Below are 17,907 nucleotides of genomic sequence, written 5' to 3' on the forward strand. Positions count from 1 at the left end.
CCCAGGGCTGTGTCCTCCTCCTCTACTCCCTGTACACCCAGGGCTGTGTCCTCCTCCTCTACTCCCTGTACACCCAGGGCTCTGTCCTCCTCTACTCCCTGTACACCCAGGACTGTGTCCTCCTCTACTCCCTGTACACCCAGGGCTGTGTCCTCCTCTACTCCCTGTACACCCAGGGCTGTGTCCTCCTCCTCTACTCCCTGTACACCCAGGACTGTGTCCTCCTCCTCTACTCCCTGTACACCCAGGACTGTGTCCTCCTCCTCTACTCCCTGTACACCCAGGGCTGTGTCCTCCTCTACTCTCTGTACACCCAGGGCTGTGTCCTCCTCCTCTACTCCCTGTACACCCAATAAGGCTAGAGCGGAACGCTCAGACAGATGAAACATAACGAAGGTTATCCTATAACCCTAGTTATGTGAATACTGGCTGAGCGTTTCGCTCTTCACGCCCTGAGGACCCTTGGCTGTTTTTTCTCGTGTGAAATTCAGACTCGGAAGAGCGGGTGGGTGACCACGCCCTGTGTTTTAAGGAAACACAGGGCGAGCGTGGCCACGGTGGATGTAGGTGCATAGTAGACTTTTTTTTTTTCAACGCTCGCACAATATGTGCACGTATGACGAACATCCCAATAAGGCTAGAGCGGAACGCTCAGCCAGTATTCACATAACTAGGGTTATAGGAAAACCTTTGGTACATTTTGCTAACTGGGAAGTTTTGACAGACCAGACCAAATAAAACATTTAGGTTAGACAGGGTAATGAAACAAAAGATAAAATAAATATTGTTTATAGCAACATTTATTGGAATACAGTAGACAACGTTGTCATATTACTGTACAGTATATAACATGTTTTCAATGTTCCGGATTAGGAGGCTTATTCAGCAGCTTCTTTTCCCTGTGAAGGACAAGGAAGACATTTAGACAATATCTAATGGAACGTTTTGAGTCTTATCACAATTAAAATTCACTGTATGAATGTTCACAGATAACATATTCACATTCACCTTGCCAGCGTCACGGGTCTTGGCTCTCAGCTTGTTGACCTGGGTCTCAGCGATGTCAGCGCGCTCCTCAGCCTCCTCCAGCTCATTCTGGACCTTCCTGCACTTGGACAGGTGACCATTGGCCTGCTCCTCCTGTGGACGTTTCATCGATCAGGATTACTTAGGAATACTAAGGGTAGAATGAAAAGCATGAAGAAAGACAAGTAGAGCATTTTGACCTAAAACAACGTACCGCTTCCTCGGCCGCCCTCTTGTAGGTCTTAACCTTGAGCTGCAGCTTGTTGACCAGATCCTGCAGCCTGGCAACATTCTTCTTGTCCTCCTCAGTCTAATGTAAGCATGGAAATATGAATTTGAATCAGCAAAATAAGGTAGCAATGCTGATGACCAACTTGTCATGAACTTGCCATGAATGTAAATATGTCATACTGTATGTACCTGGTAGGTGAGTTCCTTCACTCTCCTCTCGTACTTGCGGACACCTTTAACAGCATCAGCTCCGCGTCTCTGCTCAGCCTCGATCTCTCCTTCAAGCTCACGCACCTTCAGAATTGAATCATATATTAAGAATCCACTTTTCTCTGTAATTGTACAGATTAGTTCAACAATATATATCTTGACATGTGGCTATTATTTTCTCTTACCCTGGACTCCAGTTTCTGGAGCTGCTTCTTGCCCCCCTTCATGGCCAGGTTCTCAGCCTCATCCAGGCGGTGCTGCAGGTCCTTGACTGTGACTTCCAGGTTCTTCTTCATCCTCTCCAGGTGAGAGCTGGTGTCCTGCTCCTTCTTCAGCTCCTCAGCCATCATGGCAGCCTAGAAGATACATCATATGTATTCACTAGAAATGTCATGGGAAAATGTCACATTGTTGTCTGAAATTATATGAAGAAAACAAATCACCAGCGATGGCCTCTTGGCCATAAAGAAACTATCATGTGACATGTAAACCCACATCAGTGATGGCCTCTTGGCCATAAAGAAACTATCATGTGACATGTAAACCCACATCAGTGATGGCCTCTTGGCCATAAAGAAACTATCATGTGACATGTAAACCCACATCAGTGATGGCCTCTTGGCCATAAAGAAACTATCATGTGACATGTAAACCCACATCAGTGATGGCCTCTTGGCCATAAAGAAACTATCATGTGACATGTAAACCCACATCAGTGATGGCCTTTTGGCCATAAAGAAACTATCATGTGACATGTAAACCCACATCAGTGATGGCCTCTTGGCCATAAAGAAACTATCATGTGACATGTAAACCCACATCAGTGATGGCCTCTTGGCCATAAAGAAACTATCATGTGACATGTAAACCCACATCAGTGATGGCCTCTTGGCCATAAAGAAACTATCATATGACATGTAAACCCACATCAGTGATGGCCTCTTGGCCATAAAGAAACTATCATGTGACATGTAAACCCACATCAGTGATGGCCTCTTGGCCATAAAGAAACTATCATGTGACATGTAAACCCACATCAGTGATGGCCTCTTGGCCATAAATAAACTATCATATGACATGTAAACCCACATCAGTGATGGCCTTCTTGGCCATAAAGAAACTATCATGTGACATGTAAACCCACATCAGTGATGGCCTCTTGGCCATAAAGAAACTATCATGTGACATGTAAACCCACATCAGTGATGGCCTCTTGGCCATAAAGAAACTATCATATGACATGTAAACCCACATCAGTGATGGCCTTCTTGGCCTTCTCCTCTGCATTCCTGGCTTCCTGAACACTGTCATCTACTTCCCCCTGGACTTGGACCAGGTCAGTCTCAAGCTTCTTCTTGGTGTTCAGAAGGCTGGTGTTCTAAAAGAAAAACATTATACAGATAAGGGTGTCAAGGATGGATCACACATAACCCAAATAACACATGACTAAAAGACTAGTGATCAGATCGTTGTTTTTATTTACCTGAGAGTGCAGCAGTCCAACACGCTCACTGGCGTCCACCAGTTCCTGCTCAGCCACTTTGCGGCCTCTCTCTGTCTGCTCCAGACCAGCTCTCAGCTCCTCGATCTCAGCCACCATGAGTCCATTTCTACGGTCCACCATGGCAGCCTGCTCCTTCAGATCCTCCTGTGCTCTGAGAGCATCGTCAAGGTGCAGTTGGGCATCCTGGTGGGGATAGAAATGATCAGAAAAGATCAGAGTGTGGCTACATTTAGCATGAAGGGCAACCGGGACTGAAGTTATTTTGAATGGGAAAGTCTGTAACACTGAAGGTATTAGCATCATGCCCGTAGGCCATGGTTACACTGGGGGAAAATAGCAACGTTGTATTTTCGAATGATTACGTTTGCATGTCCAAGTTAAAAGGAAACGCCGTTTTGGCAGGAAAACGCGTTTTCCTAGCGGCAACTCTGAAAGGGTGTTTTCGTTTTGGAAACTCGCAGACAACAGTGCCATGTAATTTGCGCAGATCAGATACGGAGCCGTTCATGCCAAATGCCCATGCGCAGTAGAGACCGACGCCAAATTCTCCCCTGGCTGGACCTCGACTCCGTCCATTAGTCCAAACATCAGAACTATTTCTGGGAGTCACTTGCAATATCGCGCTATAATTAATATAATTTGCTGTCTCCCGACACCAACCGGCCATATGGGGAGGCTATACAGGATATCAGCTGCGTCCTCCTCAGATTGCTTATGTGTAACACGCACGGTTATTTCCAGTGTTTACAGCAGAGCTGTCCCAAGTAGCTGCGGCTACCAACTGTGTTGTCAAGTTATTGTTATAAGGAGCCCAGTCCAAACTCCAAACAGTCTGCATCCCCTTAACAATTGTGTATTGAGCCGTATTGTATTGTACCCATTCTGCAATCTGTTAAATAAAGTTTTCATCCATTTCTACTAGCGTTAACGTTACTACGTTAATAGCCTCGATGCTAACTATATACATGGAGAATGCCATTCACATTAGCATGTAGCTAACAACATCGGAGATCTTTTTGTGAAACTATCCGCTCTTGGTGGTCAATTGTGTTGATGTTGGTTTTGTTTCATCAACAAATGAGAGGCAGAACACTGAACACAGTGAATGTATCCGTTTTTGTTTATTGCACTTTTATTGTACTTTGTTTCTTGCTGAAAAATAAATGCTACGTTGCTAAATGGCTCACGCGAGGTATTTAAAGATGGTGGACTGTTGTTTTTTAGCAGGAAGTGTAGTGGCGCGTTCAACCTTTCTGATTGGTTGAAAATGGCCTTCATGTTTGAACTACATCGCCACCTACTGCTTTGGCATTGTACTACATGTATATACATCACTCGGTGCTCAGGAGACAAAACAACGTCTAACTTGCCTGCCATTACGTAGCGTTCTGAAAAACTAAACTGAAACAAATAGTTTTGGCCCTAATGTAACCGCAGCCTTAGTGAGGATAACCACTGTGTCTTTGTATGTGGAATTTCCTTTCAAGGCCTTTTGTTAACACCTCCCTCCCCCTGCACCCTCCTCTCCCCTTACCTGGTCATCCCTCCCCCTGCACCCTCCTCTCCTCGCCCCTCACCTGCTCATCCCTCCCCCTGTATCCTCCTCTCCTCTCTCCTCACCTGGTCATCCCCCCCCTGCACCCTCCTCTCCTCTCTCCTCACCTGGTCATCCCCCCCCCCTGCACCCTCCTCTCCTCTCTCCTCACCTGGTCATCCCCCCCCCTGCACCCTCCTCTCCTCTCTCCTCACCTGGTCATCCCTCCCCCTGTATCCTCCTCTCCCCTCACCTGCTCATCCCTCCCATGCACCCTCCTCTCCTCACCTGGTCATCCCTCCCCCTGTATCCTCCTCTCCTCTCTCCTCACCTGGTCATCCCTCCCCCTGTATCCTCCCCTCCTCTCCCCTCACCTGGTCGTCCCTCCCCCTGCACCCTCCTCTCCTCTCTCCTCACCTGCTCATCCCCCTCCTGCACCCTCCTCTCCTATCTCCTCACCTGGTCATCCCCCCCCCTGCACCCTCCTCTCCTCTCTCCTCACCTGGTCATCCCCCCCTGCACCCTCCTCTCCTCTCTCCTCACCTGGTCATCCTTCCCCCTGCACCCTCCTCTCCTCTCTCCTCACCTGCTCATCCCTCCCCCTGTATCCTCCTCTCCTCTCTCCTCACCTGGTCATCCCTACCCCTGCACCCTCCTCTCTCCTCACCTGCTCATCCCTCCCCCTGTATCCTCCTCTCCTCTCTCCTCACCTGGTCATCCCTCCCCCTGTATCCTCCTCTCTCCTCACCTGGTCATCCCTCCCCCTGTATCCTCCTCTCCTCTCTCCTCACCTGGTCATCCCTCCCCCTGTATCCTCCTCTCCACCACAGTAGGTATGCCCTAAAGACCATGATTAACCTCTCTGGTTCCACCACAGTAGGTATGCCCTAAAGACTATGATTAATGTCTCTGGTTCCACCACAGTAGGTATGCCCTAAAGACCATGATTAATGTCTCTGGTTCCACCACAGTAGGTATGCCCTAAAGACCATGATTAACCTCTCTGGTTCCACCACAGTAGGTATGCCCTAAAGACTATGATTAATGTCTCTGGTTCCACCACAGTAGGTATGCCCTAAAGACCATGATTAATGTCTCTGGTTCCACCACAGTAGGTATGCCCTAAAGACCATGATTAATGTCTCTGGTTCCACCACAGTAGGTATGCCCTAAAGGCTATGATTAACCTCTCTGGTTCCACCACAGTAGGTATGCCCTAAAGACCATGATTAACCTCTCTGGTTCCACCACAGTAGGTATGCCCTAAAGACTATGATTAACCTCTCTGGTTCCACCACAGTAGGTATGCCCTAAAGACTATGATTAATGTCTCTGGTTCCACCACAGTAGGTATGCCCTAAAGACCATGATTAATGTCTCTGGTTCCACCACAGTAGGTATGTCCTAAAGACCATGATTAATGTCTCTGGTTCCACCACAGTAGGCATGCCCTAAAGACCATGATTAATGTCTCTGGTTCCACCACAGTAGGTATGCCCTAAAGACTATGATTAATGTCTCTGGTTCCACCACAGTAGGTATGCCCTAAATACTATGATTAATGTCTCTGGTTCCACCACAGTAGGTATGCCCTAAAGACTATGATTAATGTCTCTGGTTCCACCACAGTAGGTATGCCCTAAAGACTATGATTAATGTCTCTGGTTCCACCACAGTAGGTATGCCCTAAAGACTATGATTAATGTCTCTGGTTCCACCACAGTAGGTATGCCCTAAAGACCATGATTAATGTCTCTGGTTCCACCACAGTAGGTATGCCCTAAAGACCATGATTAATGTCTCTGGTTCCACCACAGTAGGTATGCCCTAAAGACCATGATTAACCTCTCTGGTTCCACCACAGTAGGTATGCCCTAAAGACTATGATTAATGTCTCTGGTTCCACCACAGTAGGTATGCCCTAAATACCATGATTAATGTCTCTGGTTCCACCACAGTAGGTATGCCCTAAAGACCATGATTAATGTCTCTGGTTCCACCACAGTAGGTATGCCCTAAAGACCATGATTAATGTCTCTGGTTCCACCACAGTAGGTATGCCCTAAAGACCATGATTAATGTCTCTGGTTCCACCACAGTAGGTATGCCCTAAAGACTATGATTAATGTCTCTGGTTCCACCACAGTAGGTATGCCCTAAATACTATGATTAATGTCTCTGGTTCCACCACAGTAGGTATGCCCTAAAGACTATGATTAATGTCTCTGGTTCCACCACAGTAGGTATGCCCTAAAGACTATGATTAATGTCTCTGGTTCCACCACAGTAGGTATGCCCTAAAGACTATGATTAATGTCTCTGGTTCCACCACAGTAGGTATGCCCTAAAGACCATGATTAATGTCTCTGGTTCCACCACAGTAGGTATGCCCTAAAGACCATGATTAATGTCTCTGGTTCCACCACAGTAGGTATGCCCTAAAGACCATGATTAACCTCTCTGGTTCCACCACAGTAGGTATGCCCTAAAGACTATGATTAATGTCTCTGGTTCCACCACAGTAGGTATGCCCTAAAGACCATGATTAATGTCTCTGGTTCCACCACAGTAGGTATGCCCTAAAGACCATGATTAATGTCTCTGGTTCCACCACAGTAGGTATGCCCTAAAGACCATGATTAATGTCTCTGGTTCCACCACAGTAGATATGCCCTAAAGACCATGATTAATGTATCTGGTTCCATCACAGTAGGTATGCCCTAAAGACTATGATTAATGTCTCTGGTTCCACCACAGTAGGTATGCCCTAAAGACTATGATTAATGTATCTGGTTCCACCACAGTAGGTATGCCCTAAAGACTATGATTAACCTCTCTGGTTCCACCACAGTAGGTATGCCCTAAAGACTATGATTAATGTCTCTGGTTCCACCACAGTAGGTATGCCCTAAAGACCATGATTAATGTCTCTGGTTCCACCACAGTAGGTATGCCCTAAAGACCATGATTAATGTCTCTGGTTCCACCACAGTAGGTATGCCCTAAAGACTATGATTAACCTATCTGGTTCCACCACAGTAGGTATGCCCTAAAGACTATGATTAATGTCTCTGGTTCCACCACAGTAGGTATGCCCTAAAGACCATGATTAACCTCTCTGGTTCCACCACAGTAGGTATTCCCTAAAGACTATGATTAACCTCTCTGGTTCCACCACAGTAGATATGCCCTAAAGACCATGATTAATGTCTCTTGTTCCACCACAGTAGGTATGCCCTAAAGACCATGATTAATGTCTCTGGTTCCACCACAGTAGGTATGCCCTAAAGACCATGATTAATGTCTCTGGTTCCACCACAGTAGGTATGCCCTAAAGACCATGATTAATGTCTCTGGTTCCACCACAGTAGGTATGCCCTAAAGACCATGATTAATGTCTCTGGTTCCACCACAGTAGGTATGCCCTAAAGACCATGATTAATGTCTCTGGTTCCACCACAGTAGGTATGCCCTAAAGACCATGATTAATGTCTCTGGTTCCACCACAGTAGGTATGCCCTAAAGACTATGATTAATGTCTCTGGTTCCACCACAGTAGGTATGCCCTAAAGACTATGATTAATGTATCTGGTTCCACCACAGTAGGTATGCCCTAAAGACTATGATTAACCTCTCTGGTTCCACCACAGTAGGTATGCCCTAAAGACTATGATTAATGTCTCTGGTTCCACCACAGTAGGTATGCCCTAAAGACCATGATTAATGTCTCTGGTTCCACCACAGTAGGTATGCCCTAAATACCATGATTAATGTCTCTGGTTCCACCACAGTAGGTATGCCCTAAAGACTATGATTAACCTATCTGGTTCCACCACAGTAGGTATGCCCTAAAGACTATGATTAATGTCTCTGGTTCCACCACAGTAGGTATGCCCTAAAGACCATGATTAACCTCTCTGGTTCCACCACAGCAGGTATTCCCTAAAGACTATGATTAACCTCTCTGGTTCCACCACAGTAGGTATGCCCTAAAGACCATGATTAATGTCTCTGGTTCCACCACAGTAGGTATGCCCTAAAGACCATGATTAATGTCTCTGGTTCCACCACAGTAGGTATGCCCTAAAGACCATGATTAATGTCTCTGGTTCCACCACAGTAGGTATGCCCTAAAGACTATGATTAATGTCTCTGGTTCCACCACAGTAGGTATGCCCTAAAGACTATGATTAATGTCTCTGATTCCACCACAGTAGGTATGCCCTAAAGACTATGATTAATGTCTCTGGTTCCACCACAGTAGGTATGCCCTAAAGACTATGATTAACCTGTCTGGTTCCACCACAGTAGGTATGCCCTAAAGACTATGATTAATGTCTCTGGTTCCACCACAGTAGGTATGCCCTAAAGACTATGATTAATGTCTCTGGTTCCACCACAGTAGGTATGCCCTAAATACCATGATTAATGTCTCTGGTTCCACCACAGTAGGTATGCCCTAAAGACCATGATTAATGTCTCTGGTTCCACCACAGTAGATATGCCCTAAAGACCATGATTAATGTCTCTGGTTCCACCACAGTAGGTATGCCCTAAAGACCATGATTAATGTCTCTGGTTCCACCACAGTAGGTATGCCCTAAAGACCATGATTAATGTCTCTGGTTCCACCACAGTAGGTATGCCCTAAAGACTATGATTAATGTCTCTGGTTCCACCACAGTAGGTATGCCCTAAAGACTATGATTAATGTCTCTGGTTCCACCACAGTAGGTATGCCCTAAAGAATATGATTAATGTCTCTGGTTCCACCACAGTAGGTATGCCCTAAAGACTATGCTTTGATGCTTTTCAGCTTCAGGCAGCTGTGGAATATGAGCACTTTATTTATTTAAAGAGCCCATATTATGGCCATTTCGTACATTCATATTTTTATAGTCTCTTTACAAACATTTGCATGTTTTATCGTCAAAAAGCACCTAGTTACAATTATACAGGCTGTCATTCAGCAATCTGCCTCAAACAGGTAGTTTTGGCTGTACTTCCTAGTTCACAAAATTCTGATCAAACATATTTTAATGAACTGTTTAGATGGGGGAATAGAAAGAAGAGTTTATGAGCGAGCCACCATCTTGACAAACAGAGATATGCGAGTAAGGTGTAAGACTAAAGGTTTAGGGTTCAGTTTTTTTTTTTGCAAGAGTGAACAATAATAAATAATCAATAGACATATATGCCAACAGTAAACTATTGTGTTAAATAAGTGACGTAGATACATAAATAACCTGGCCTAACAACTAGGCATTCTAGCAAGAAAAACAGGACTATAATGGAAGCATTTAAAGTAGGAACAATGATTAGGAGAGAATAAAGAGAACAAAGAAAGTCCTCATGCAGTACCTTGAGCTGGCCCTGGACGTTCCTCAGTGACTTCTGGGCCTCAGACGCCTGGCGGTTGGCATGACTCAGCTGGACCTCCATCTCATTCAGGTCTCCCTCCATCTTCTTCTTGATTCTCAGGGCATCATTCCTGCTCCTGACCTCAGAGTCCAGAGTGCCCTGCATGGAGTCAATCACCCGCTGGCTGTTCCTCTTGATCTGCTCCATCTCCTTGTCCTTCTCTGCCAGCTTCCTGTCCACCTCACCCTTAATCTGGTTGAGCTCCAGCTGGACACGCAGAATCTTGGACTCTTCATGTTCCAGAGTTCCCTTAAAAATACATCCAACATGTAGTCCTGGTTGGCTTTTGAATGTAATATTGGATATAGATACATTCTTTGATTAACTGTAAAAACTGAATTTACAAGCAAAATAACATTATAATGTAGAGTTCTCCAGGATATATTTTACCTCAGCTTCCTCAAGGGCTGTCTGCATCTCTGACTTCTCAGTTTCCACTGTCTTCTTGGCCTTCTCCAGCTCATGGATGCTCTTTCCAGTCTCACCAATCTGTTCAGTCAGGTCTGATATCTCCTCTGTAGATAGCACATAACAGGGATTAGAAACACTACATTGCAGCGTTCCTAGCTAGTGTGTTCATCTACATCTATCGTGGTATTAAGTAACAGTTATTTTTCTTAACGGACTCACGCTGCAGGTTCTTGTTCTCGCGCTTCAGGGTCTCCAGCTGGTCCAGGGCCTCCTCATAGGAGTTCTTCATCTTGAACACCTCAGTGCTGAGAGAACGAGCCTCTTTCTGAGCTCCCTCCAGCTCTGCCTGCCCCTCCTCGAACTTCTGCTTCCACTCTGCCAGGACCTGCAAAGTCATTTAGAGAAATGTAACCTAGTATTTGGAGACACAAATTCTCACTACATGTCCTTAGTTAAAGTCATGAATATCAATGTACCTTGTCAAAGTTCCTCTGCTTCTTGTCAAGGTTGGCAGCCAGACCATTGGCCCTCTCCACGTCAACCATGAGGTCCTCCACCTCACCCTGGAGTCTCTGTTTGGTCTTCTCCAGAGAGGCACACTTGGAGTTCACAGCCTCAATCTGCTCCTCTGCCTCCTGAAGGCGCTGGGCCAGCTTTTTCCTGGTGAACAGTTGTTAAATGTAACAATGTAATATAATATAATTAACTCTTTGTTGAGATGTACAGTAAAAAAAAAAAAATTGACTTACTTTGCCTCCTCGAGCTCCTCTGTGCGCTGGACTGCATCAGTTTCATACTTGGCCTTCCACTGGGCCACCTCACTGTTGGCCTTGGACATGCCACGCTGCAGCTCCGCCTTGGCCTCCTGCTCCTCCTCAAACTGCTCCCTCAGAAGGTCACAGTCATGGCGGGCTGATTGAACACCATGGGCAAAGGCATTCTTAGCCTAAAAAGGTTATTGAAATAAGTACAATTACATTAGAGACAATGATAATTCAAAGAAAAGGATCTGTCATACCTTTTTGAGAATATTCTGCTCACCTTAACCTCCTCCTCAACCTGCCTCTTCAGCTCATCGATCTGCTGAGTGAAGGCCTGCTTGCCTCTGGTCAGCTGGGAGACCAGGGCTTCTTTCTCCTCAAGCTGACGACCAAACTCACCTGCATTTGAAATTTGATTTATTTAGTAAAGACAATTTATTATATACTATGAACACAAAACTGCATTTTCTAAATAGGAAAACCTACCGTTCTCAGTCAGGAGTCTTGCTCTCTGAGCGCCGACATCATTTATCTGGCGCACATTTTCGTCGCTTTTGGCCTTCAGTTCACTAAGTTGGTCCTCAAGGGTGCGGCTCATCTTCTCAAGATTTCCCTGTAATTAATATTGAATCAGTTGAGTCATTCTCCAGACATGTGTTCTGCACATGATTGTATATGTACTGTGTAGATTAGTATACCTTGGCCTTAGCAACAGCTTCCATGTTGCTGGAGAGGTCATCGATCTCCATCTTGTATTCACTCTTCTCCTTCTCCAGCTTCTGCTTGACCCGCTGGAGGTTGTCGATCTGCTCTCCCAGCTCTGCAACACTGTCAGCCTGCTTCTTGCGGAGAGCAGATGCGGTGGCTTCATGCTGCAGGGTGGACTCCTCAAGGTCACGACGCAGCTTCTGGAACTCAGCCTCGCGCTTCTTGTTCATCTCAATCTGAGAAGCAGTGGCTCCACCAGCCTCCTCAAGCCTCTCGGAGATCTCTTCAAGTTCCCTGGCGAGGTCAGCTCTCGTTTTCTCAACCTTGGCACGAGCAGCACGTTCAGCTTCAATCTCCTCTTCCAGCTCTTCAATGCGGGCCTTTAAAATGTGTAATATTCATATGATTAATGCATGCAAATGGGTCAAGAATTTGCATCTGCACAAAGGGCAGTTAAACTTTTTTTTTTATCAACTATGGTCTGACTAATGCCTGGAACACACTCTAAATAAATAAATAATTTAGGACCTGCTCAGAGGTCATTAATCGGCATGCATGCGATGCATGTATGCGATTCGTCTCTGCGATTAACCCATCCCATCGTCCTTTCCCCCCAAGGGCAGCCGGGAGCAGACAGGCGCAACGTGAGCCGCGCCAGGGGACCAATCCAAATGCTCCTGTCCGTCTTCGTCAAGGACGCCACAGCGTTAGCGATCTTGTTGTTGTGCATGTTTTTCCATTGGGTTTATCTTATCGGGGGGGGGGGGGGGACCCTTGCGAGCACGGGGAGAACATGCAAACTCCACACAGAAAGGCCTGGGAGATACCCCACCTGGGTACCTGGCATCATGGAAACCTGGTCCCCAAGCGGGAATCGAACCCTGGACCTTCTTGCTGTGAGGCGACGGTGTTTAACCACTACACCACCGTGCCGTATAATACATTAGATCAATTTGCACTGGACACATTAGTTGCTGTGTTCCAGCAAATAGCGTTACCTCGAAACCTAGAAAGGAATGATTTTATAATCCACCTAACATCACCTTGGCGGTTTTGCACTGGAAGTAAGCTACCACACCTTACCAAAACAATTAACATTATCTGTTGTGTGGCAATACTAAAGTGTCTTCCTTAGCCTTAATTGTGATGCTGCTACTGACTGTAATTGCAAGGTACTTACAATTGAAAATCAATTAGTAATCAGTTGCCTTATAAATTAGGGCATTGATTTGGAAAGTTTACTATGTGGCATTACTTTGACACTGGACATTTCAAGGAATAAATGTCCACCTCTCAGCAGAATTGGACGTTTACAAAAGAGTTAAAATAACACATTGCTCACCTGCAGCTCCTTGATCTTCTTCTGAAGCTGAGCACCCAGGGACTGCTCATCCTCAACCTTGCTGAGCAGCTGGGCCGTTTCAAAGTCCTTCCTATGAGATTCATGAGAAAACAGTATAGTCATAGTGTGTCCACCTCATCTTCACACACTTGGTATATTATGAGATACATGAGAAAATATACAGTATATAAGTGAAACCCAATCTATATTACTTCTTGATCTTCTTGTCAGACTGCTGCTTGTCATTCTCCAGATCCATGATGGATTCTTGAGCCAGTTTCAGGTCTCCTTCCAGCTTCCTCTTGGTTCTCTCAAGGTCCATGCGCAGCTTCTTCTCTTGCTCCAGAGAACCTTCAAGCTGTGGAGGTAAGTTTAGGAATTGGTCAACAATATGGTTTTTAGATTTGATCAAGCAGCTAACGTAAGTTGGTTGGACCGTCCCAAACATTAACATGTTGTTTGCCAAGACATAGTACATGATGGAGACATTGGTGCTACAGCTATTGGTGCACATTATGTTGGTGCTACAATCAAAGGTCAAAATGAAAAGGCATTACTTTTACACCATAAATCCGACTGACACACGTTGTACTCATATCTAGCTATCTTTAGTCTACGACTTCACCAGTAGGACCACCCATGTCTGCCATATTGCATTTTCTGCCATTTAGAATTTCTGGAAAATTGCTTTTCCCCCTACCCCTCGAAGCCAATTCACCCAATTCTCACCACATTTGCTGTGTGGCATCTAGAGTAAGTTTCTAGGCCCCTTCTCAGGAACACTTTGTCAGATTTGCTCCATGATGGGAAAAAGATAAGATAAAGATATTGGTCTGGCAATGCCTCACTACAAATATCACACCAATGGTGATGCTATAATCAAGAGCCCAAATGTCCAACTTTGAAAAGCCATAACTTTATACACATATTCAGCTATCATTAGTCTACACTGATCTTCCAATGACACAATTGCATAAAGATAATGGATACAGTGCTCAGGTTAAAACCCATTTCCAGGCAGCAAGAAACTGTAAATGTAACATTTCCTGATGACAAATTGGTCGCAGCTCGTCTCAAATGTCCTGCTTGTTTTATTCCACATGTTGATAGAACTCATAACTCACATCGTCCACTTGCTGCTCCAGCTTGGTCTTGGCCTTGGTCAGAGTGTTGACTTTGTCTTCCTCTGCCTGCAGGTCATCAAGCGTCTGCTGATGTGCCTCTTGGAGGGCTTTCTTCTCCTTTGTCAGCTTAGCAACGCTCTCATCCTGAGCGGCCATCTCCTCAGTCAGGTTCTTCACCTGAATAAGGAAAACAAATCATGTTATCATAAACGAATGATCATCTTGTTATTGTTTGATAAGTTAGCCAGAGTGAATACTTATGAACCTTGTTCTCAGTGGCATGTTTCTCCTTCTCCACTTTGGCCAAGGTGAGCTCCAGGTCATCAATGTCCTTCTTGAGCTCAGAGCATTCGTCCTCCAGTTTCCTCTTCTTGGCAGTCAGCTCACCATTCATTTCCTCCTCATCTTCCAGTCTCTCAGTTGTCTCTTTGAGTTTGGCCTCAAGCTGGATCTTACTCTTGATGAGTCCCTCACATCTCTCCTCAGCATCTGACAGATTATCTGATTCCTAGGGCACAATAATAATGATAATATTATTATCTATATGACTAAACAGAGAGACAGTTTGTAATTTACATATATCAACAGTTTCTAGACAGTTGAAGTCTACTTACAGATGCCGCTAGCAGCCCCAGATCATTCTTCTCTTGGAGAAGAGACACCATCTTCACCTCCAACTCCTTCTTCTTAGCCAGAGCAGTGGCCAGGTCTATTGTCATCTTCTCATAGTTCTCCTTCATGTTAGCCAGCTCCTTCTCAGTCTCAGCAGTCTTCAGAAGAGGCTTGATCTTGTAGTAAACCGTCATCCATGGCCAGTTTTTGACATTCATGAATGAGCGGATGTTGTATTGGATAGAATAAATAGCTTCCCTGTGAAAAAAGAGTTGCTGTTATATAATAAATTCATTTTAGCATGTTTTTTGACATAACAATGTATTTAGAATGTGGCTGTTTTCAACGTGCCTTCTCGCCATCATCTTCACAAACTCCCTCCTCATGAGGAAACCACGGCAAAGAGACTGAGTCATTCTGACCAGACTAGCCAGCTTCTCATCTCTCATCTCTTCAAGGACACCCAGCAGACCAGCTTTGAAGAACACCTGAATAAGATGAATGACATATTCATATACGACTTTGTTGGTTTTTATTCATGGGATAATGCCAGCATTTTAAAATAAAACTCAGGCATGGATTTTTCATAGATGACATTATTACTGAAACAGTTCTGTGTCATACTAGCTCCCGCTCAGCGTCATATTGCATATATCTCGCTTCAGCGTATATACACTGAATAAATTTCAAAATGTACCTCTACATGCCAGCATTCATCTGGCCACACCCCCATCAGCTTACCTACATAAGCGGGGATGGGACCACACACTCATCTCCTTCTCAAATTTCATCACAAGCAACGTGCTGCTCACATGCCCACTTGACGTGGAGAAAAATATTTACTCTGAGGAAAGGAAGAACAAGGAGATACGTTGACATCATATCTTTATTTTCTCTCTCACTATTTTCGAGAAAATACGGCGATATTGTCTTCGTCACTGGAGTGTCTGGAAGATGGTGATCATTCTAAAAACCTCCATCGGTTTTCGTATTGGGAGCACGCCGCTACATGCCTCCCAACTACAGTCCTCCTTGCTGCGGCTGGTTGGGGTGAAACCCTCCAGCGACACAGCTGGACTGTAGGACGTGCCGCTGTTGTGAGAAGCGGTGGGTTCCAGGTTGGTGAGTAATGTTTGCTTGCGAGCTTCACTTGTCTGTTAGTGCTATGGGGGCTAGCTGACAATGTTACGAAAACCGGCCCCAGATTAGGGTCCTTTGTTCAGCCTCTTAGGCGACGGCGGAGGACCTTGGTCTGAACCCCATTATAGTCAACTAGTGGGCCACGACCAGTAACACTGGTGCTCCCTGTTTTCTCTGGACAAGTGGATTTTTCTCTGTCACCGTGTAGGCCCCGTCTTTCATATACAAATGAGAGTATACTCTCACAAGGAAATATGGGCATGGCTGTTCGTTATCGGAAGATCCGTGTTCAAGTCAGCTACAGCCCAGATGGGACTTGTGCTGGCTCCGTCGGATGTTGGTAAAATCACTGTTGTAAAACTGTGTTAACATCTCGTTTCTCTTCTCTCTTAAACAGTGAGGAGGGTTTCAGAACGGCGGCATGTCTGAGTGTGGCTTGTTATATCATTGTGTACAGGTTCAGGTGATAGCTACTTAGCTTGCGTGCTAGTTGTGGCTTACCTAGGCTAGGCTAGGAAACGTTAGCTTGCTGCTATCGGCCGAGGCGGCCGTTAGCTTAATGCTACACTGTTGAACGTGCTGTGACTATAACATGTTTTAAACACTCTTGACTACGATGTCATCTTTGACAGAGGATGTTCGTCGAACCTGCCCTGAGCCAGGCCGGCGAGGACTGCGTCAACAAGGAGCACCGTAGCGGCGGGTTGGAGCAGCGAGCTGCCCGTGTCGTCAAACACAGGAGGCTGTGTTTACTTCGGTGCCATGTTAGAGACTGTTTTAATTCAACCTTGCTAAAGAACGATGACTTCTGTTCTGAGTTCAGGAGTAAACTAGCTGAATTTTTGCAGATCAACGTTGGCACAGTAGAAGACCCTAGGGTCCTGTGGAACGCATTGAAAGGATTTATCAGGGGTCATGTCACACTATTTGCCTCCAATTTGCGAAAATCCAGGTCAAAAAAGCTAGAAGGACTGGAAACATTATATGCGGACCTATACGCATCCTTGCAAACTAACTATAGTGAACGACTAAACACACAACGTAAGATAGTCAAAAAAGAAATAAACTCCATACTTAAACAACAGTCTGAGTTCTTGATACATAGGACAAGACAAAATTACTACTTTCACGGCTCCAGACCTAGCCATCTATTGGCAATGAAAATACGCTCAAATGATCATTTCTCGGATATCCCCTCGATCAGGACGAGCCAGGGTGCAGTCACTACTGATTCGAAAAAGATCAATGACACTTTTAAAGAGTTTTACTCACAGTTATATAGCTCAGAGGGTAATCTTGATGACTCTAAATTTGAATCGTTCATTGGCGGGCTTGAGATACCCCACATTTCTGAGGAAGAGGCCAAGGAACTGGGGAGACCGATTACTCTCGTGGAATTGAGGGAGATGATTGTTGAAATGCAGAGGGGTAAGGCACCAGGCTGGGATGGTATTCCACCCGAAGTGTATTTAGCTTTCTGGGACCAACTGGGTCCATTGATGCTCGATATGATCAATTACGCTATCTGTTACAAAGGATCAGATTAAACCGAATATATATATTTATTGATTGATATATATTGCATAGTATTTGTATATCGTTTGATATCCCTTGTATATTCCTTGTACATATACACGGAATATCCCTTTAGCCTAGTACGGACCATGATGTTTCGTTCTCCTATTGGACAGCGGTCCACAGGCACCAGGGCCATGCCTCCAGAGTCAGGTTCAAGGCTACCGTCAGGACATGTCTGTACATGCCCGGCCTTGCCCAGGAATACGAGACAGAAATGAGGTTGGCACTAGATTGTTCGCCGTGCATATAAATATGGCGCAGGTGAATACAGAAGTAGAGTTACCCAATAAGTTGAAGCCTCACCC

At 45.3% G+C, this 17,907-nt stretch overlaps 1 protein-coding gene across 1 annotated transcript in view; it reads right to left on the reverse strand.

The window, feature by feature from the left end:
- Positions 1-878: 878 nt before the first annotated feature.
- The window catches only part of LOC311236875 (myosin heavy chain, fast skeletal muscle-like), a gene marked incomplete at both ends in the record, with an annotated part of 72,040 nt that continues 55,011 nt past the window's right edge, over positions 879-17,907 (reverse strand). Inside the window, 21 exons of the mRNA XM_084324664.1 lie at positions 879-899; positions 1,009-1,140; positions 1,241-1,336; positions 1,447-1,551; positions 1,653-1,823; positions 2,720-2,845; positions 2,951-3,154; positions 9,867-10,175; positions 10,317-10,441; positions 10,557-10,722; positions 10,814-10,997; positions 11,087-11,283; positions 11,379-11,497; positions 11,585-11,711; positions 11,797-12,186; positions 13,149-13,239; positions 13,361-13,506; positions 14,273-14,449; positions 14,538-14,780; positions 14,887-15,142; positions 15,236-15,372. Of these exons, the coding sequence (XP_084180790.1) occupies positions 879-899; positions 1,009-1,140; positions 1,241-1,336; positions 1,447-1,551; positions 1,653-1,823; positions 2,720-2,845; positions 2,951-3,154; positions 9,867-10,175; positions 10,317-10,441; positions 10,557-10,722; positions 10,814-10,997; positions 11,087-11,283; positions 11,379-11,497; positions 11,585-11,711; positions 11,797-12,186; positions 13,149-13,239; positions 13,361-13,506; positions 14,273-14,449; positions 14,538-14,780; positions 14,887-15,142; positions 15,236-15,372 (3,522 nt within the window). The remainder of the gene's footprint in view (positions 900-1,008; positions 1,141-1,240; positions 1,337-1,446; positions 1,552-1,652; positions 1,824-2,719; positions 2,846-2,950; positions 3,155-9,866; positions 10,176-10,316; positions 10,442-10,556; positions 10,723-10,813; positions 10,998-11,086; positions 11,284-11,378; positions 11,498-11,584; positions 11,712-11,796; positions 12,187-13,148; positions 13,240-13,360; positions 13,507-14,272; positions 14,450-14,537; positions 14,781-14,886; positions 15,143-15,235; positions 15,373-17,907) is intronic.

Source organism: Notolepis coatsorum (assembly GCF_963971535.1).
Source record: "Notolepis coatsorum genome assembly, chromosome: 11".
NCBI classification, from domain to species: Eukaryota; Metazoa; Chordata; class Actinopteri; order Aulopiformes; family Paralepididae; genus Notolepis; species Notolepis coatsorum.